At 43.1% G+C, this 21500-nt stretch overlaps 1 protein-coding gene across 2 annotated transcripts; it reads right to left on the bottom strand.

Annotated features, from left to right (window-relative positions):
- Positions 1 to 15681: 15681 nt before the first annotated feature.
- NHLH2 (nescient helix-loop-helix 2) lies at positions 15682 to 20099 on the bottom strand. Of its 2 annotated transcripts, none has more exons than XM_044995817.1 (2): positions 19961 to 20099; positions 15682 to 17366 (listed from the first exon to the last, which is right to left on the bottom strand). In XM_044995817.1, exon 2 carries the CDS (start codon positions 17341 to 17343, stop codon positions 16936 to 16938), a length of 408 nt encoding a protein of 135 aa, XP_044851752.1. In that variant the 5' UTR covers positions 17344 to 17366; positions 19961 to 20099; the 3' UTR covers positions 15682 to 16935. The 2 variants fall into 2 exon arrangements, with proteins under 2 accessions (XP_044851752.1, XP_044851756.1); XM_044995821.1 differs by lacking the exon at positions 19961 to 20099 and adding an exon at positions 17500 to 17584.
- Positions 20100 to 21500: the final 1401 nt, after the last annotated feature.

Here is a 21500-nt window from a genome sequence, read left to right as displayed (position 1 = left end):
AATCTATCACTTAAATCAGCCTCTGTACTAGATGACTGGAGAGTAGCTAATGTAACACGATTTTTTTTTTAAAGATGCCAGAGGTGGTCCTGGCAATTACAGGCTAGTAAGACTACCTTCAGTACCAGGCAAATTGGTTGAAACTATAGTAAAGAACAGAGTTATCAGACACATAGATGTACATGATTTGTTGGGGAAGAGTCAACATGGCTTTTGTAAATGGAAATCATGCCTCACCAATCTATTAGAATTCTTTGAGGGGGTCAACAAACATGTGGACAAGGGTGATCCAGTAGATATAGTGTATTTGGACTTTCAGAAAGCCTTTGACAAGGGTCCATACCAAAGGCTCTTAAAGTAAGCCATCATGGGATAAGAGGGAAGGTCCTCTCATGGATCAATAACTGATTAAAAGACAGGAAAGAAAGGAATAAATGGACATTTTTCACAGTGGCAAGAGATAAATAGCAGGTCCCCCAAAGATCTGTACTGGGACCTGTGCTGTTCAATGTATTCATAAATGATCTGGAAAAAGGGATAAACAGTAAGGTGGCAAATTTTGAAAATGATGCAAAATTACTCAAGATAGCTAAGTCCAAAGCTGATTGTGAAGAGTTATGAAAGGATCTCACACAGGGATCTCACAAAACTGGGTGAGTGGGCAAGGAAATGGCAAATGAAATTCAATGTTAATAAATGAAAAGTAATGCACATTGGAAGACAAAATTCCAGCTATGTGTATAAAATGATGGGATCTAAATTAGCTATTACCACTCAAGAAAGAGATCTTGGATTAATTGTGGATAGTTCTTTGAAAACATCTTCTCGATGTACAGCAGTAGTCAAAAAAGTTAACAATGTTAGGAACCATTAGGAAAGGGATAGATAATATGCCAGAAAATATCATAATGCCACAACATAAATATGTGATATGCCCACACCTTTAATACCGCGTGGAGTTCTGGTTGCCCTATTTAAAAAAAGATATAGTAGAACTGGAAAACATACAGAGAAGGGCAACAAAAATGATTAGGGGTATGGAACAGCTTCCATATGAGGAGAGATTAAAAAGGCTGGGACTGTGCAGCTTAAAAAAGAGATGACTAAGGAGGAATATGATAGAGGTCTATAAGATCATGACTGGTGTGGAGAAAGTGAATAAGGAAGAGTTATTTACCCCTTCACATAACACAAGAACCAGGGGTCACCCAATGAAATTAATAATAAGTTTAAAATAAACAAAAGGAAGTAATTCTTCACGCAACACACAGTCAACCTGTAGGCCTCATTGCCAGGGGATGTTGTGAAGGCCAAAAGTATAACTGAGTTCAAAGAAGAATTAGATACGTTCATGGAAGATAGGTCTATCAATGACAATTAGCCAAGCTGGTCAGGGAGCCACCCCCATGCTTTGAGGTCTCTAAACCTGTGACTGCTAGAAGCTGGGACTGGACAACATGGGATGGATCATTCGATAAATTGCCCTGTTCTGTTTATTCCCTCTGAAACAGCTGGCACTAGCCACTTTTGGAGGACAGGATACTGGGCTAGATGGACTATTGGTCTGACCCAGTATGGCCATTCTTATGTTCTTATGTTTTTATATTCTGTCTTTCTTTGTGTCTCAGTACATATGGTCTCAATGGATATGGAGTGGAAGCGGTCCTATTTTGTAGGTCCCCAGTGCTCAGGTTTGTGTTTGTATACTGGGAGAATTAATGAGAACAGACTGCCTTTCTTTCCCTCCACTCCCCAATCCCATCTGTTCAAACAAAAGGCTGAAAGGGAGAGAGAGCTGAGACCCTGCTGGTCAAGAGGGGAGGGATAATAACACATATCCTTGGGCTACATTTCAGCACATGCAACCCTTTCATGCTGTGCTAAAGCTTTTATTCCGGCAAGAGAAAGGACGGCTAATGCAGAGTAAGTTGTGTTTTTGTTTTGTTTTGTTTTGTTTTTTTTGTAAAGGATGCATCATCGGGCCTGGAGGATGCTACATTCCTTTCCATTCACATAACATTTATCAAGCTGGAATATCAAGCAAGAAGCCTAAAACATCATTGTTATAGAGAGAGCCATTGGGGTAGAATGTGCAGCATATGCAGGAGGGACAGGGATGGCTTAGAAAGTCAATTTTCACTGTGTTTGCACATGGTAACAGTTCCAGAGCCATGTAATTAACAACACATCAAAAGGGTGTGAAGGAAGACATATTCCTCCCTACCTTGGGGATTCAGTGGGTACTTTGCAATTCATCGTAACCCCCATTCACATATTTATCATCACGGTCATGCCAAACAACTCATTTGAAGATCAAAACAGCTTTCCCTGGGACTGTTACAGCAAGAGCAACGAAAGAGATGGCACCTAGAATCCCAAAGCGGAGATAGCGTGCAATAGAAGGAAATAATGCTGGGAGGGTTAGCTGGCTCTCTGCTCTATGCCAGCAGTTACAGAGAAGTCGTAATGGTTTACGGGAGAAAAATGGTCTCAAATGCCATTAGTTTAATGCTTCATAATGTTGTCGTATCTGTTTTAAATGCAATCACAGAACTCAGGGGACACCAAGGATTAAAATAAAAGAGAAGGAAAAGAGTTTCCAGAAATGTAATGATGGAGAGGGAGACTGGGGATCTTTGTAGGATGGGGAAATGAGAATCAGTTATTTCTTTTGTTGAGTATGCAACATACAAGAAATTAACTAATGACAGTGAAGGGACACTCGCTGTAAAAATGATTACTCCCTGGTTGTAATAAATAAATAAAAATAATAAAGCCAGAGTGGGATGGAGGGAGTGGAGATTTTTAAAAAAAAAGGCCTAATCCTGCTCCTGTTAGAGGCCAAGAATTCAAAAAATAGGAGCCTAAAGCTATACTCCTCAGTCCATGTTTATGCATCTGCCACATTTTCATTTGTTGAGCACCCAACTGCTCTCACTGAAGTTAAAGGGAGCTGTTGGGTGCTCAGTGCTTTTAAAATCAAGCAGGTGCGTAAATATTAAAGTTGGGCTCCTGTTTGTGAAATCTTGGCCACAGTCAATTGCCACTCTCCCACTGATTTTATTGGGAGCAGGGCTGGAGTCCTAGAAGTCAAAGAAATGTTTTCACAAAATTATTTTAGAGAATATAAATGAGAGCTGGTGGTTGCTTTGTTTGTTTCAGCTAGAGAAGCAGAGAGATTCGGAAAGTGAAAATGACCAGAAACAGCAAATGAAATAGTTGAGGTTGACCTGTCCATGCCAAGTGATGTGCAAAAAGCAAGCAAGCAACAAAAAAGGTGAAATGCAAATGAGAGATTTAGAATTTATTTTTAACCAATCTCAGGAGTTATTAACAACACAGGTGTAGGAATCTCCAATACAGGAAATTCTCCACTGCCTGGCATCTTGTGTTGTCATTTACATCCGTGCCGAGTGACCGCAAAGTGGGTGTAAAATGCTGCCAAACCAGAATTGTTCATTCACAGTGTTATACCTCGAATTTTTCACAGCTGTAAATAATTAAACAATGTGTGAGGCAATGGGAGAATCAGGCCCACCATACTTATCTTGACCATGCTCCTTTCATTTTCATCCTAATGCAAGAGAGTAACTATCGTTCCTTCCGATTGCAGAGGCTAATCTAATACAGGAGATTTGTTTTACCAAATGCCTCCTCCTCCCTCTCTCCAAACATAATCAGATGGAGGATCCATCTAATATGGAAAGTGCACAGGATGGCACTTGTCTTGTATATCATTCAAATGCAGACCCCAGGAGCCTAGGCTTACCATGTGTGTGATTGATATATTATCCCTACATGCCTTAGCTGAATTCATCTGTCAAGCAACCAGGAGAGGTGATTTCTGGGGATTAATGATCTGGTGGGTGATGTGTGGGGGTTGGAAGGAGAAGGGATGAAAGTGGTGATGGTGGCAGTGAGGAGTGCACTGAAGGGATAGAGGCCTGAATATTACGGTGAATTACAATACCGGTGGATGGATATGCTAAAAAATCCTCTATTGGCTTTCCGCAACAGCTGCTTTTATAAAATAGTAGTACAGAATTACAGGCGGTGCAGGTAGCGATGCCTATAGTTATAGCTGCCTGATATTCCCCACTATAAACCCGTTTCCAGTTGGTTATCACTGTGCCAGACTTTAACAGTTCTAGCTGAAATTTTCCATGCCTGGTGATATTCTTGTTTAAAGTTTTAGGTAAAATTGTTCAGCCATTTCTCAGAACAAGATTAGGGGGGCGGATACCTTGTTTTGCCCATGTTAAAAATTCCTTAAAATTGTTTTGTTGAACTTTGCTGGGTAGGGTTGCCAATTTTGGCTGGACATATTCCTGGAAGTTTCATCACATGACATAATATTTAATTAAAGATTGGGCTTTAATTCCTGGAGACTCCAGGGCAGTCCTGGGGGGTTGGCAACCCTATTGCTGGGGGAGAGGGAGATGGAAGGAAATTGCCCTGGTATTAGGGATATGATTTTTGTTTAGGTTTCTGAGCCACTGAAAATCTCAGTTTGCACGTGCTCAGTGGCGACTTGTTAGCACTTGGCGCCTAAATTCTCCAAAGATTCTGTCCGCACTGAGCATGCTCCATCACCTCGCAGCTCCTGGCGGCCAGCTGTATGGTGTATGTGCCACCCCACACAGAAGAATTGAGCATACCCCCGCCCAGGGCTGCAGGAATGGAGTAGGACTGTACTGGCTGCTCGAGGCAGGTGGGGCGCTGCTGTGGCTCCAGGCACTGGGACTGAGAGCACAGGAGAATGTCTTCTCTGTGCTCTCAGTGCTCCCCCAATGGCACCTAGGCAATGGGGAGGGAAAGGACTTCACAAGTGGCCACTAACTGTAGGTTCCTCATTTTCTGGATGCCCGACTTGAGACACGGGGGTCTGAATGGCAGAACTGCAGCTGACGTCAGTGGGGACTCTGCTCTGAACATATAAAGCAATGTAAACATTAAAGGTATGCCTACACTGCACAGAAAAACCCGTGGCACTGAGTCGCAGAGCCTGGGTCAATTGACTCAGACTTGCGGGACTAAAACTAGCAGTGTAGACGTTCCCACTCAGGCTGGAGCCTGGGCTCTGAGATCCTCCCACCTCCCCAGGTTTCAGAGCCCAGGCTCCAGCCTGAGCAGAAAAGTCTACACTACTATTTTCAGCCCTGCAGCCCAAGCCCTGTGAGCCCGAATCAACTGACTCAGGCTCTGAGACGTGGCGCCGTGAGTTTTTCTTGGCTGTATGGGCACATCCTGATACTCTGAAAAGTCAGGCCCGAGATTGCTCAGATTGGGCCCCCCAAATTAGTGGACCCTTTTGACAATTTTGGCTTTTATCTCTGCGCCTCAGTTCCCTTTCTGTAACACGTGGATGATAATAGCACTTCACTGCACCAGGGTGTTGTCAAAATCAGTTAATTAATGGTTGTAAATAACGAAGATCCAACAATGAGAGCACCATAGAAAAAGAAAGGAATAATTCCATATTCAGAGCAGGGGGTGGATTTCAGCGCTTCATTTGTAATGAAAGAGGTGCCAGGGCTCAAGCAATTCTTTTACTTTCCCAACTGATACAGCAAGCCCAGAGCACAAATTCTGCACTGGTTGGATGGTAGGCTGTAAGTAATGCAGGGGGTGACATACATCAAATATGAAGATAACAAGAAATATTGAGTAGCTCCCCATTCAGTGATTGTGATAGCTGGTTCACAATCTGGTGTTGTATAGCTCTGCTTTGTTTTCTGTCTCTCACTGTGGAGAGAGTCTCCAAGTGGGAAGATTCCCTGCTGCCCATCTCACTCTCTTCCTCTTTCCATTACTGCCCATTGTGCTAGGCACACACCGACACAGAAAAGACAGTGGCTGCCCCAAAGAGCATATAGTTCAACCAGTTGGAGGGTGGAATAAGGAAGGATTATTAGGCCCGTGTTAAAGATGGGGAACTGAGGCATGGAGATGCTCCCCATTGGCTGCAGGACCCAGGGGAGCTAAGCCTTGTTTGTGTTAGTAAACTCAGAAGATGCAACTCAGAGACACACCGGGAGCAACAATGCATAGTAGGGCTGTTCGTATATAGACACTTCCCTGATTGTAACAGTGTTATAACTTTAACTTGGCAGAAATTCCCCTGCTGAAGGCGCTGTTGTTTTCAATGCAATTATCTTTTACAAGGTTCTTCCAGTCCATCTAACCATCCTTATCTTAATGGGCCTTTCCTTTTAGAAGAAGCATTTCTATATTGTTGCATAAACTCCGTTTCCTTTCAGTTTGTTTCATATGTATCCGCATCCAGATTACTGTGACTTGAAAGTACAGTAATTAAATGAGCTTCATCAAGCAGGAAGGAGATGGATGCTATTAACAACTTGTTTATGCTAAAATGGAGGGCAGGTTTCCCTAGGCTGCTTCACCAACCTGCCTTAACCCTGCCCTGGAGTGACTATATCTGAAGGGAAATGGGGACCCTCCACCATGCATTTAGTGCTTGGTGTATCTGCTGAGATTTCCAGTTAGTGCCAATTGTAAAGGTGGTTTTTATGCTGTGGACACCTGCCTCACTAGGAACTATAATGAGCCCCACCAACTCTTTCCATGCAGGCCATCAACCATACTTCTGAGGGTAATGCATTTCAGATAGTACCAACCAGGGCTGGATTTGAACTGGTTCCACCTGCAGCCTCTTCTGCCTTTCAGTGCTTGAGTGTTGTGCTCTGCTGTAATAACTGGATGGCTGGTGGGACACGGCCCTTGGATCCAAACTGTAAGTGCTTTGGCCTCTCATAATGCTACTTTATTAAATATGGTCCCTTTAAATACTGTATTTTCCCTTTAATATGGTGCTGCTACAGTGTGGATGTTTTTTACTGATTCATAGATTCCAAGGCCAGAAGGGACCATTGTGATCATCTGACCTCCTGCACAACTAGGGCCCTACCAAATTCATGGTCCATTTTGGTAAATTTCATGGTCATCGCATTTAAAAAATCTTGAATTTCACATTTTTAGATATTTAAATCTTAAATGTCATGGCACTGTAATCGTGGGAGTCCCTATCCAAAAAAGGGTCACGTGGGTCACAGTATTTCCACCCTTACTTCCGTACTGCCTTCAGAGCTGGATGGCCAGAGAGTGGTGGCTGATGGCCAGGAACCCAGCTCTTAAGGCAGTGCTGCTGCCAGCAGCAGCAGAGAAGTAAATTGCCTTCAGAGCTGGGCAGCTGGAGAGCTGAGGCTGCTGGCTGGGTGCCCAGCTCTGAAGGCAGTGCCATCAGCAGCAGCAGTGCAGAAGTATGGGTGGCAATACCATACTATGCCACCCTTACTTCTGCACTGCTGCTGGCAGCGGCACTGCCTTCTGGGCTGGGTGCCTGACCAACAGCCACCAATCTCTGGGTGCCCAGCTCTGAAGGCAGCACAGAAGTACGGGTGGCAGTATCATGGCACCGCTACAATAGCTAGATTTCATGAGGGAGACCAGATTTCATGGAGGAGACCAGATTTCATGGTCTGTGATGTGTTTTTCATGGCCGTGAATTTGTCAGGACCATATGCATAACACAAGCCACAGAAATTCCCCCAAATAATTCCTGTTTGAACTACAGCCCGATCTTTTAGAAATACATCCAATCTTGACTTTAAAATTGCTAGTGATGGAGAATCTGCCATCACCATTGGTAAATTATTCCAATGGTTAATTACCCTCACTGTTAAAAATGTGCGCCTTATTTCCAGTCTGAATTTGTATAGCTTCAACTTCCAGCCATTGGATCATGTTATACCTTTCTTGCTAGATTGAAAAGCCCATTATTAAATATTTATTCCCTGTGTAGGTACTTTTAGATGTGATCAAATTACCCCTTAACCTTCTCTTTATTAAGCTAAATAGACTGAGCGCCTTGATTTCATTACTACAAGGCATGTTTAATACTTTAATCATTCTCCTGGCTCTTCTCTGAACCCTCTTCAATATCTTGAATTATGGACACCAGAACTGAACATAGTATTCCAGCAGCAGTCCTACCAGTGCCAACTACAGAAGTAAAATAACCTCTCTACTCCTATTCAAGATTCCCCTATTTATACATTCCAGGATCACATTAGCCCTTTTGGCCACAGAGTCAGATCGAGAGCTCGTCTTTAGCTGATTATCCACCACAACCCCAAATCTTTTTCAGAGTCCCTGCTTTCAAGGATACAGTCCCCCAGCCTGCAGGTATGGCCTACATTCTTTGTCCTTAGATGTATAACTTTATATTTGGCTTAATAAAATGCATATTGGTTACTTGTGCCCAGCTAATCAAGCAGGTAAATTATTAACAAATATGTTACTCACAGGCAGGTAGGCAGAGTTTGTGTGTCTCAAAATCACACAGAAAGGAGATTACAAGTGTTTGGAGATCAAGAATGCAATGCAGTTCAGCTGTTCATCGGTGCTTTAGTGGTAACACAGAAGTCGATCCAGTGGGATAAGGTTACCTCTAGAGATCTGGGTTCAAATTCTAGGTTTTGTCACAAGGGACACTGAGTTGGGAAGTCCTGTACCAGTCTGCTGTGTAAATGTCACAAAAACATCATACAGTTCAACATATTTGGCGGTCTCTGCTCAGGAAAGACCTGGGAACTGAATTAGTAAGGGGGCTGAAGGTCTGGATGGGGTGCTTTGGCAGAGCTGTGTGAGGAACTGAGGCACTGCAGGGCAGAAATGAGGTGCATCAGCAGAGCTATGTGAGGGACTCCAGGAATGGAATATCGGGGGAGGTACTGTACAGTTCCCCAGTATAAAGCTGAATAGCAAAGAGTAGGCTTTGAGGAAGAGGGTCTGATGTCCATGTATAGGATGGTGATTTTTGCCTCCCAAGTTTATCTCTGAACCAATGGGCCCAGCTATTTTCTTTGTCTCCTTGTCAAGAAAGAACCTCCCCAAATCTGCTCTTGGACGGACAACACATAACTGCGCAGCAATGGCTGGCTCACATGAGAGATGGGCCCTGGCCACAAAGCTTGGGCCTGGATTTCCCAAAGCCTGGAGTGTTCTTACTGGGGAGTTCAGTTTAGGCCCAGGTCAGGCTAAGGTTAGCCTCCTGCAATGTCATCCTGACAGGTGCCCATCTCTCCAGTGAGGCTACCACCAAATAAAACAGAAACATAAGGCAGCCCCAATCTGAGCAGTTTGGAACATTGTGCAGGCTCAGGAGGGACAATTCAGTCCCCTCCACAGCCTGGTGATAGGTCATTTGGCCTGTTCCCTTTCTCGCATCTTTTCTTTCACTCACATCTTCTCTTTTCCTTTCTCCATCTTGAGTTCAGTTTGGGGCAAAAGTTTGGTAGGTTCCTATTAGGAGGAGGCTGAATTAAAACCCTGGATCACCTCCCCACTCTGGAGAGTTCAAAAGCCAGATGAGAATTTTTTAGCTTGAGCCTATCTCCAGTTTTTTTTTATCTGAACCAGTTTACCTGACCCTAGTTTTGTTTTGGGCAATTCAGATAAGGTCAGAAACTGTGACAGTAAAAAATAGACTCTAGCTCTATAGAATGTCAGGTCCACTGGGAGTTCTGCCTGAGTAAAAACTCAATAAGAATGTCGGGACTGGATATTTAGGACCAGATTCTGATGAGGGCCCAATCATGATTGGGGCCTTTGGGTGCTATTGCATCCTTCTCCTCCTGTAAATCCTCAGTGGTTTGAGCATTGGCCTGCTAAACCCAGGGTTGTGAGTTCAATCCTTGAGGGGGCCATTTGGGGATTTAGTTGGGGATTGGCCCTGCTTTGAGCAGGGGGTTGGACTAGATGATCTTCTGAGGTCCCTTCCAACCCTAATAATCTATGATTCTAGGAAATCGCAAGTAACTCTGGTGACATCAGTGGAGCTGCTTTGGATTTACACCTGTATAAGTGGTATCAGAACCTGAACCTTAGTCTTTAGGGGAATAAACCAGTGTTCCCTTGGTCTTCATTTAATTAATTCAATTGATTAATGTTTGCTTCAGCCTCCATTGCTGGATGATGGCAGCAAAGTCCCCACATCTGAAAAGTAAGGTCACACTTGTCTTGCCACATTGATTCCAATGGGAACGCCTCATGCTGAGAGCTTTCACACTTGGGCCTTGAGACTGCAGCTTGAGGGAAACCACCGTCTGCCAAGGACACCATTTCTGCTATGTGCAGTACAGATTTGTGGCTATTCCTGTAGGAACTGATTCTTGGAAAATTTTGAAGCTTGTGTTTAAAACAGGGATGGCTCCTGCAGTCCTTTACCTGGCAAAAATCTGATTGATGTCTATGGGAGTTTAGCTTGAGTAGGCAGTGAAAGCTTGGTCTTTTCCCATTGTGTCTGCACAAGGAAATCCCTTGTAATGACTACTTGTAACTCTCAAGATGGCTATCATCTGTGGCCATCCTGAGCATCTTCTCTCCTCTCTCATATACCCCCATCAAGACCCACCCACTCAAACCCTTCCCCTTCCTTATGCTTCACACTACTTTCCCTTCCAGTCTTCATCTCCTGCCCTCTCATATACTTACTCCCACTCACACACCTTCCTCCCTACATCCCTCCCTTCAGGTACACATACCTCCCTCCTCACACATCCCCCACCCAGCACTCATATACCTCCCTCCCTTCTGCCTATGGATCCCTCCCTTCATATACACATTCCCCTTCCCCTCACACACTCCATCCCTCACTCACACACTTGCCCTGCCACCCCCTACACCCCTCCCTTCACATACATGTCTTCTCCCCCTCATACACCTGCCCCCTCCTACATCCCTCCGTTCACATACACATACCTCTCCCCCTCACACATCCCCCACCCTATACTTCCCCCCCTCCTCTACATCCCTCCCTTCACATACACATATATATATACACACCTCTCCCTCTCACACATCCTCCTCCTCTCATTTTACAGAATGGGACACTGACTGGGTTAAATGACTTGCCCAAGCCCACACAGGAGGTCAGTGGCAGAGCCAGGAAGAGCATCCAGGAACCCTGATGCCCAGGCATGCCTTCTCACCACAAGACAACACTATTTAAATAAAGCACCCAATCTATGTCCACTTCATTTTGTCCTGGGATGATCCCTGTCTCTGCAGAGCTTCTCCCACAGGGTATCAGCCCAAAGGTGGATCAAGGCAGGGTATTTGAATCCTGGGTGTTCTGAGGGGAACCAGATGTAGACAAGACCTCCCCAAACTAGTTCCTGGAGAGAAAATTGTGGGGAAGTCACTAGGAAGAAGAGCCTATCGTATGGAGGGCTGAGGGAAAGTTCAAAGAGGTGGGGAGCTGAGAGAAGGGCCTGTTGAGTGGCCCAATTTTGTTTTGTGTTTTTCTTGGGGCGGGAGGGTGTGAAAGTTTGGCAGATGTGAGCCTTGTTCAGTTTTAAGCCTGTGCTGTTCAAGCTCAGTATCTGAGTTCATTTCTGTCTCTAATACTGACATTTCTCTCTCAGGTGGCTGCTGCTGCCTATTTTAGGGTGGGGCTGAGGGCTGGTGTGACTCATGTTTTCAGGCTCTTATCGGCATCAGGATAATGTTCTGCCTTTCTTTTCTGTCATGTGGCATCCTGCCTCCCTCCCCTCCTTCCCTCCCTCCGCCATCTCCCAGAGGAGGCGACAGACGGTCCTGTAATTTGGTTCCATTCGCTCGACTGGAGCAACACCTGCCCCCCTCCCAGGAGACGGGAGGGTCTCATCCCAAACCATACAAGAAGCCAAAGACAAATCTGAGGCCCACATGCAAATAAAACACAGGATAAAACAGCATGGCCATCTTGGACAGAAAGGAGAAATCCAGCACCGGGAAAGAGCCAGGGGAAACAAAATCACCTCGGTAGGAAGAAACAAAAACTGCAGGAGAGTGCCTTTTTCTTTTGGGGTGATTGTGATTGTGGTTACTGAACTTTCCTCCCTTAGAGAATAAAACAAGAGCATAGAAAAATAATGGCTAATATTAGATTATATCTATCCACACTAAAAGGGCGAGGTTACTTGGGTTACTAGATAGATAGATAGATAGATTCCAAGGCCAGAAGGGACCATTGTGGTCATCTAGTCTGACCCACAGACACAGGCCATAGAACTTCCCCCAAATAATTCCCAGAGCAGATCATTTAGAAAAAGATCCAATCTTGATTTAAAAATGGTCAGTGATGGAGAATTCAACAAGATCCTTGATAAGTTGACCCATGGTTAATAACTCTTTCTGTTAAAAATGTATGCCTTATTTCAAATATGACAAAGATAGATAGATAGACAGACAGGCTTAGGAATTTCTTCATAACAATACACTGAAAAAGTGTCATTTCTTTGTTGAAGCTCACACACTAAAAATAGAAAATCATTTCCTTCCTCCTTTTGTAGGAATAATGCAAGATATCAAAGCACTTCAAACGCCTTCACTATTTCCCCCATTCTGAGCACTGGTTATATAACATTATCCAACCTGAAGGCGCTATTATTTGGTCTGTAACTAAGCTATTTATGAATAAACATAGCATGTACCATGCTTAAAGGTTAGAGGCATGTTTCATGTCTGGAAATAGTTTACCTCATGTATGCCTGTATGTTAGCAGCGTAACTCATGTCTGCATGTTTTGTAGAATGTTCTATGCTCCTGACCCTGCAATCTCTTACGCACATGAGCATTATACACTGCACAGTGCATATGTAAGGAGCCCTTACTCATGCAAATTGGCCTTTTGAAGTCAGTAAGCTTACCTGTGTAAGTGACACTTGTGGATAAAGTGTTATAGATTTGTGCCCTATATCTTTATGTTAGTCCAGTGTCTGTGTGCAGTAGTTTGATCTCTGTCATTATGTTAGTAGCAGGATCTGTGTTTCAGTAGAATGCCTTGTGTTTGGTGTTTGGTGCATGCTTCATGTCTGATGTTATTCATGTGCACTTGTCAATATATTAGCACAGCATTCTTTGTCATATATTGGAAGTACCATGCTCCATTTCTATATGTTAGTGATATGTCTTATTTCTTTATATTAATGGCATGCTGGATATCTGTTAGTGGAATGCCCCAGGTCTGTACATTGGAGGCATTTCCCATGTATGTATGTTAGTGGTATTTTCCAGGTCTCTGTCTTATACTTTATGTCAATATTAATTAGAGAAGGACCTGAGCCATGTTGTTCTGGGCCAGATTTAGGTCTGGATTCAGAACTAAACTTTCCCGAGTTTTGAGCATGTTCATATCCATGGTTGCAGCATGAGACCATGTCTAACATTAAATGCAAAAAAACCTACATCAGTGCAACATTAAGGTTACAGGTTTAAATATTAAAAAGTCAGCAATATTCATTTTAAGTTTTCACTCTGCCTGCTGGTGGGGTTGCACAAAATGATATAGTCCTTAACATGTGACCACATCCTGTAAGTCAAATAATAATACATTTTGCTACTAACTTAGGTACAGTATATCCAAGATCACCGATGAACTGAGGATGTTATCTGTCTCATAACGCATAAGCACAAGGCGGTAGAGTTAAGGTTGTTTATTTGATCTTCATTTCGGCATTTCCTGGCTTTTGCATGCTTAACCATGCAGGCTTCACATTGCACTAACTTTGTTTCTTGTGTTTATTTCCTCAGTGGTGATGATTTTTATTTTTAAGAAAAAGAAAGAAGTGGGGAACAAAAGACTTAGTTGTTTATAATTAACTGGCATCAGCCATCAAATGACAACTGGAATTTGCCAATGTCAGTAGAGAAAGTCACACTTAGGATTTGATCCTGTTACTACCCCTCACCCCTCATTGACTTCAGTTAAAGCAGAAACTGGTCCACTTAGAGGCATCAGTCAGCCAAGGATTGATTTCTGTATGTTAGTACTGCAGCCTATTTACACTGGTGGGCTTACTACTGGTTTACACCTGTGTAACTGAGAGTAGAATCTGGCCCTAATGTGCATTTCCACACTTGTAAATGGACCTTGTAAGTATGTGTGAATTAAGGCAGTGCCAGGGCTTGCTGAATGTAAATGTTCATAACTTCAAATCTGCTCAGTCAGTTGTTATCACACTTGGCATAATGTATAAATCACTGTGTGGTCTACATGAAACAAGCCAAATTTGAAGAAAACTGGAGCACAAGTTTTAAAATTACATGATCATTTAAAGTTGTAACATTCTGAAAAGGGTGCATCTGGCTGCTATATCTGTATATGCTGCACAGTGCATATGAAAGTATGCACCTTTAGAGTTAACATCTTCTACTGTACCTTTTCAGTGTACAGTTTTTCAGTTGGTCAGGACTGTGGCTAATCAAATCTTTTTTTTTTTTTTTCAAACTAAGCAAAGCCTCTATTCATCAGTGAAGATTGTGGGCCTGATGATGGACATCATTACTACGGTGAAGGTTAAAGATGTGTCCTATAGTCAATGGGACTACTCATAGTGTAAAGCACTGTAGGTAAATTCACCCCATGCAGAGGAGCCAGACAAGAGCTTAATTGTCAGTGAAGTGGTGCTAAGGTCTTGTCTGGTCCTCTGCACGGTGTGATTTTCACCCCGGTAATATACCTTTACAGAATCAGGTCTACATTAATGCCACGTTTCAAATGTCAGTCATTTTAGCTGTAGCCCTGTCCAAATAAGTGAGGTTGGAGTTTTTATAAACAAGAAAAGTGTATTTTTATTTCACTGAACCCAAATCTGAAGTGGGAGAAAGGATTTTAATTAAACTTAAACTAAACACCTCTCATCCAGACAGGGACAAAGCATGTAAAATACCAGCCTCATAGATGAATGCGTCAGAAACGATTTGTAAAAACAGGTGGTTCTAAAGGTTTTATTTGACTTCACAGCCTGAACTTTAAAGTGTGCTCCCAGATGCCCAGTGGACTGAGCAGGGGATGAAAGAAATGTCCTGCAGCTCATACACAGTTAGGCCCCGATCTGCAACTGAATCTGTTGAGCCCAGTTGTAGGATCAGGGCCTTATTTGAGGGATTTCTTTATTATCAGATAAATTATTATCTTTAGTATCAGTCAGAAACTGTCCCTTTTTGTGCAACCTGTTGAGATTCTTTCATAGACAACTTTAGAAGATCTCATGCAAATACTGGCTGTGCATCCTTTCTAATTTCCACCTTTGGAAAAAACAAAGAAAAATAATTAGGAAAAACAGCTTTATTTGATACTTTTATTTATATGCAAAACAGCGCACCATTCATGAGAGATATGAAAAACGCGTCAGATAGAAACCAGATTTATCTATTTTCACTACAAAATATTGCATTATATAAAGCAACAGAGACACACAAAAAAACCCTGAAAAAGATTAAAATCTTTGGATCGCAGACTTCTTTTTTCTTTTTTTTTTGTCTCTAAAACGCGCTCCTTGTTTTGAGAGATTCACAGCAGAGAACATGAAACATTTTCAGGTTATAGAATTTTTTTGGTTGTTACAAAGGAAAGTAGTCCTGGATTTTTTTATTTTATTTTATTTTTATTTCTTTTTTTTAATTTTTTTTTAGGAAAAAAGTCATTTCCTAAAAAAATACCACACACATACATACACACGCACGCACACACACACACACGCGCGCACACACAGACAAAAACTACTTCCCTTATAAACTGTTTGCAAAGTACTTTTCAGACATAACTATAGTTCAGAATAACAACAAGTATTTTGAAAAAAAAAACCCTAGTGAAGTGCTAGTGTTGATCCCACACAAAAAAGAAAAATCGTTCAAGAACAAATGTCTTAATATATAAAATATACTTAGAAACAGGGCGGAAGGGAAGGTTGTCATATACAAGTGCAATATAATTGGAGCAAAAAACAAATAACCACTGTATTGATCCCAACAAACACTTGAAAAGTTAGACATAATATTCCACAGGAGAAAGTGTAAACACTCGACTATATAAACCAATTGGCACAAAGTATCCAAAGTAAAATTGCCACCACTCAGAAAAATAAATAGGTCTTGAAAAAAATAAATTGTCTACTCCTTCTAACTTAAATAAAAAATAGTTATTTTTAACTGCACCCATGGGTCACATGTTTAAGGTCACAAGTAGATGTTTTTGGATATATAAAGGGGCACTTGACAGCCTGAAAAACAATCTGATTTTACATTTTCCTTCTTAAACCTGGACGTTCTATATTTGTGTCACCAAACTGCTCTTCCACCTTGCGGTATAGGTGGGAAATGATTTTTAAAAAGAAAACCTTGCAAAATATTCAGTATATTTTTATAAACCCCGAGAAGACTTTGGAAATGCATCTGCCCTTTCCCTTTTTATATTCTTTATAGCTTCCTTTTACCTTCTGAGTCGTTAATGTCCTCATTCAGCAAAGCACTTAAGCTTGCAGAACTTAGGCCCGTTTTAAAGTCCCCTTGACCTGGCAAGTGCTTAAGTGCTTTGCTGAATTGGAGGCTAATTGTAAAAGTTCTCGCGTGAAAAACAACGTCCGTCTCTTGCATTTTGTGTAGGGCACTGTGCGATTTTCATGGAGGAGAAATAAAAAAGTCTCTAATTTCGGAGCTTTTGTCCCCTAAAACCATCACAGCTCTGAGCTCTCCTTCAGTAAGAAAGGGAGGACAATGAAATGTTACCTGCGAAGTCTGGAGTGATTTCCAAAGGAGCTAGCCCTGCAGGAGACAGCGAGTTGGTCTATTGATATGAATGATCTTGGCTGGTTATCACGCCCTACAGCTGTCTTGGAAAACGCAGATGCATCTGCAATGTCTGAGCCGAAAGACTCTGGGGGACCCCCCCCCAAAGCTGACCCCAAAGATTCAGGTACACCCCCGGGTCTGCCAGGAAGGGCCCAGAGGGCCCCCAGGATGCCCCCTCCCTTCCCCAGGTGGAATATGTTGCAAGTGTCTCCCCTTGTCAGTATCACCTCCCGGCAGCGCGCGTCGCCTCCTTCCCCTCCATCAGTGCCTCCGCGGTCCCGCTCTGGCGCGGCCCAGCCCCTACACGTCCAGCACGTGGTTGAGATAGGAGATGTAGCAGATGGCCAGGCGCAGGATCTCGATCTTGGAGAGTTTTTTGTCCGGGGGCAGGGTGGGCAGCAGCTTGCGCAGTTCGGCAAAGGCCAGGTTGAAGGCTTCCACCCGGATCCGCTCGCGGGTGGCGTGGGCCGAGCGGTACTTGGCCGTGGCCCTCCTCCGGCGCCGCTTCTCCTCGCGGCTCAGCTGCTGGGGGTGCAGGGCCGCCCGGCCGCCCCCCTTGCCCTCCCCGCCGCCCTCCTCCACCGGCTCCGGGTCCGAGACGCAGCAGCCCAGCAGCCCCTTGGTGTCGGGCCCCGCCAGGGACTCCGGGTCCGAGGGAGCCGAGGAGGGGTGATCGGAATCCGCCGCTTGGTCCGGGCTGAGCATCATTTTGGTGGGGTGGGGAAATGACCCTTCAGTGACACGGACAGGGGAAGGGAAGGAGGAAGGCACAAAACAGAAAAGTCCACACTGTTACTGTGCAAGCCGACCGGCAAAGCCCCTTTCCCCGACCCAGCCCCGCCCCGCCCCGCTCGCGGAGCTCACCCGTCAGTACCAATCCGGGCTGCAATGACACTCCCTGGCCTTGAAAATGCCAGCGACGGTGCCCCTCCGCTATGGGGAGAGCAAGCCGGTGATCGCCTCCCAGGGCCGCACTGTGCTCCTGACACGCGCTGGTGTAACCCTGCTGGAGTCGATCTAGCCAAGGCAAGGGAGTGACTCCAGACTGACACCGTTGCAAGGGAGAACAATTTGGCCCAAGGAGAAAGAGACACCAGATCAAACCAGGAGACCCGCTAGAGCTAGAGCCTGTTGATAACAACGAGACAACGATGTGTTTGGGCACAAAGGCAGGTTGGGTATAACCAAACCAGACTGGGGTTTGATTCTGCTCTCACTTGTGTCAGTTTTAGCTTTGTGTCATTGACTTCAGGGGAGTTACTCCGGAGTAGAACCATGCCCTCTAGCCTCTGATTATATCTCCCTTTACCTGGCTTTGAAAAACATTACATAATTATAATAAATAATTATAAATATTAATTACTTAATAATAATTACCAATGTCCTTCCCCGTGCCTGAGCCACCTCCCTACTTCTCCCAAGGGTTTGTAAATCCCGACTAACTGGTTCTGAACAAAACAACCCGCATCTCCGTAAAATAGGAACGATACAAAAGATAAACATTATATCTTACCTAGGTTATAACAGGGAGATTTCTATAGAGGAAGCTCAAATCCATTTTTTTATTAAGTGGAAAGGGTTACTACCAGTGATCACAGGAATAATAATAACAACAATAAACCATACTGTATCATTTACAATCTAACAGCTGTCAACAGCTTTTACAGAATATTCTTCCTCTGATCATTTTCCTCCTTTGTTTGCTTGTGGAAACAGGCCCAGGGAGCAATAACAAAACAAAATAATAATAAAACAATAACTCAGCTACCTTCCAAATATTAAATAGCTTTTTCATTTCTAAATACAGTATTTCCCCTCTACCAATGGCCTGTTAAACTTTTTTTTTCTTAACAGGGAAATGGAATCCAATATGGATTTGATGGCTTAAAATAGAAAGAAATATAACTCAAGACTCCTTAACCATAACAAGGCCGGTGTGGAAGTATGGGGGAGATACATTAGATCCTATAGGTTTGAGTGTATCTCCTCTATTCTATTCTTCCTACAATGCGGGGCTGCTTTCTCATGCTAATTTTCTTGAATCTATAGCGTCAGAGTAACTGATTGGATGGGGATATTTCTGGGTTCCAGGTTATTAAAACGGTTTTTTTTTTAAAACTTCCACATTTCTTTTCATTCCCTCTCTCCCTCCTTCTAAAATATATAAATAAATGAATGAATTTAGACGTGCCTTTCAAAAGAAAATTGAATCGTATCTTCTTGCAGCTTCACAGAACACCATCTGTCATGTAGACAGCAATACAAATCCAGGAACTCATATGGACATGCCGGCATGTAATAAAACAATACATCAGGCAACTAGAGAATAACCTTGGACACAAATGTAGCGTGGGGGAGGGAGGAGGGAATACATCATCCTACCACAAAAATTAGGATTACGAAGTATTTCAATGTAAAGTTTGTGATCTTAACTACTGTGGACATTTCATAATTTATTATTATTATCATTTTATTTTATTATTTAATTTATTACTCAGAACGAGTTTGCAAAAAAATCTTCCAGACGAAAGACTGCATGATTCAGAGCGCATTAAAGATTTTAAATAAAATAATCACGATAATTAATAATAGAGGGTGAGGTGTCAGGTACGCTTTCAGCCTGTTGGAAATGCTTTTCACATCGAGGAGCTTCGTTTGAGGGAAGGCTGAGTGGGAATTCGGAGTCTAAAAAACAGATCGCTCTGTAGCTACTTGTTTTATTACAACACCTCCACACGGATTAAAAGTCTATCAATATGCCAGCGAATGTGTCAAGAAAACAAACAGTGGAGCTGCAGGAAGCTGTGTAGAGAGCAAAGGAAACAAACATGAAACGATTACAAAACAGAAAACAGGGGGAAAGAAAAACAGCGACATTTCTTCATTTAGAAGAGACTCGGAGATCACTAGAACGTTCCGAATTCCTTATTGCCATTTTAAAATGCTGATTATTTTACTAATGAGGTTCTGAAAGCAAGAATACAGAACAAAATAGCAAGCCACTGCTCAGGTTAAATATCAGCGCTCTTCTGAAAAAATATTAGTAGCGCCTTGCAGCTGAGAGGTTGATTGGAAAGAAGGGATAGATAAATAGCTTGAGAAATGTACAGCGTGGCAACATATAAAACGGGAAATTATACCGTTAGTTATAGGAGAAAGTTGCTGTAAGGTTTGTCCATACAGCGTGTTGAATTCCCTTTCTTTACGATTTGGGTTGATCTCAAACAATATCCAGCGTCTATGTTGGCAATCCGAACAAAGAGAGATTTCAAATAAAACGATTCCAATTTCACCTGCAAAAGAATACTAGTTCAAGAGAGCTTACCTTGCCTGAGTCTTTGCAACAGTCTTCCTTAAAACCCCCTGTCCCCCACCCTGGTGCTTTTACAGTTCGAAACTCCAGGAGAGGAACATTAAAAAGAAAAATCAAAATCAGAATAAAAAATAAATTAAAAGCAGCGAGTTGTTCTATCTGAACTGGAAAAGGCAGTTCGCATTCCTTGTGATGGCCTCGCAGGTCCAGAAATGGAAGATGTTATCTAATTTTTGGAGAGTATAAATAACAACGTAGGTAATTTAAGACGTATTAGAAATACATTTCCCCGGCAGAGTCTTTTTTTCTCCCAGAGATCTATAATATATCTGTAGCCGGTGTGTTTGGGGGCAGGGGGAGGGAATGTGTTGAAAAGTGCTGTTTTCCCCTTCTCTTCTTCCTCCCAGGTTTCGATAAATAACAAAAGAGATGCAGAGATAAACACAATCAAGATATTTCCCCCCTCTTCTTCCTAATAGCAGCACAATCGAGAAAGATGATGGTCGGGATAAGATTTAATTTATGTTGCACTCCTTGGCTTACCCCTGTAAAGAGAAAATGATATGCAGGTCCCTGATATGATCTGGCTCAGAAGTGAGATTGTTTGGTAGAGATAGGCTTTGTTCAGCTGATGTCTCTTCTAGTCCCAGGCACACAGTACTGTAAATCAGGAATAATGATGCATCCCCTTCTTCTTTTTATGTATGTATTTATTTACTGGGGTAGAGGGAAATAAATGTTTAGTTTTCTTCCAGTTCTTGAAGATCAGATTTTAAATATACCTCATATCCTTCTGTCCCAACTCCTTCTTTATCTCTTTTATTTATATATATATATATAAACCATTGCCGGTGGCTTGGAAATGCTGCAAGAGATGATGTTGGTGAAAAAGTGCAAGTCCCCCTTGTAGTGACAGCGAAGCAAAGAAAAGCTGGGGAAGGTGGCAGAGGGAGAGAAACAGAGAGATGCTGTGGATTCTCTCCTGGTACCAAAGGGTTGAGCCTGGAGATGGTGGAAGAGATAAAGGCATAGGGAAAGAGGGATGGCATCCCCCCCCTCCTCCTTAAATTGATATTTAATGGGAAATCCTATTGGACAGAAACCTGGACACGAGTCGCTTAATTGGACTTGACATCTGTCACAGTGTGGGAGTTTTCACAGCCCAAATATTTTCAGCAGAGCAGATTCTCACTGAATCCGTGCCACAAATTATAACAGTCGAAAGCAGCCCGTGATAGAAACCTTAGCCTCTGGATATGCAGGCTCTGGCCATGTTTGCTCCCTCGCTCCCAAAATATTGGCTACCCACTCATCTAGAAAAACACCACTGGCATTTTGCATGGAAGTTAATAAAGAAGCTTTAGACACCAATCTGCGCCATATACATTATACACTAAGCTCACTGAGACTCCTCAGCCTGTTCTCCAGCACATTTCTTTAGTGCTAGCCCAAATGTCCAATACACCTGGAGGCGCACCCAGCCTGGCTGGAGTCGGGGGGAAGGAAGGGACATGGTGGCCCCAGGGTTGTTCAACAAAGCAGCTAATAGCCT

Source organism: Mauremys mutica, chromosome 1 (genome assembly GCF_020497125.1).
Source record: "Mauremys mutica isolate MM-2020 ecotype Southern chromosome 1, ASM2049712v1, whole genome shotgun sequence".
NCBI lineage: Eukaryota > Metazoa > Chordata > Testudines > Geoemydidae > Mauremys > Mauremys mutica.
This window is presented reverse-complemented; position numbering and strand designations above follow the sequence as displayed.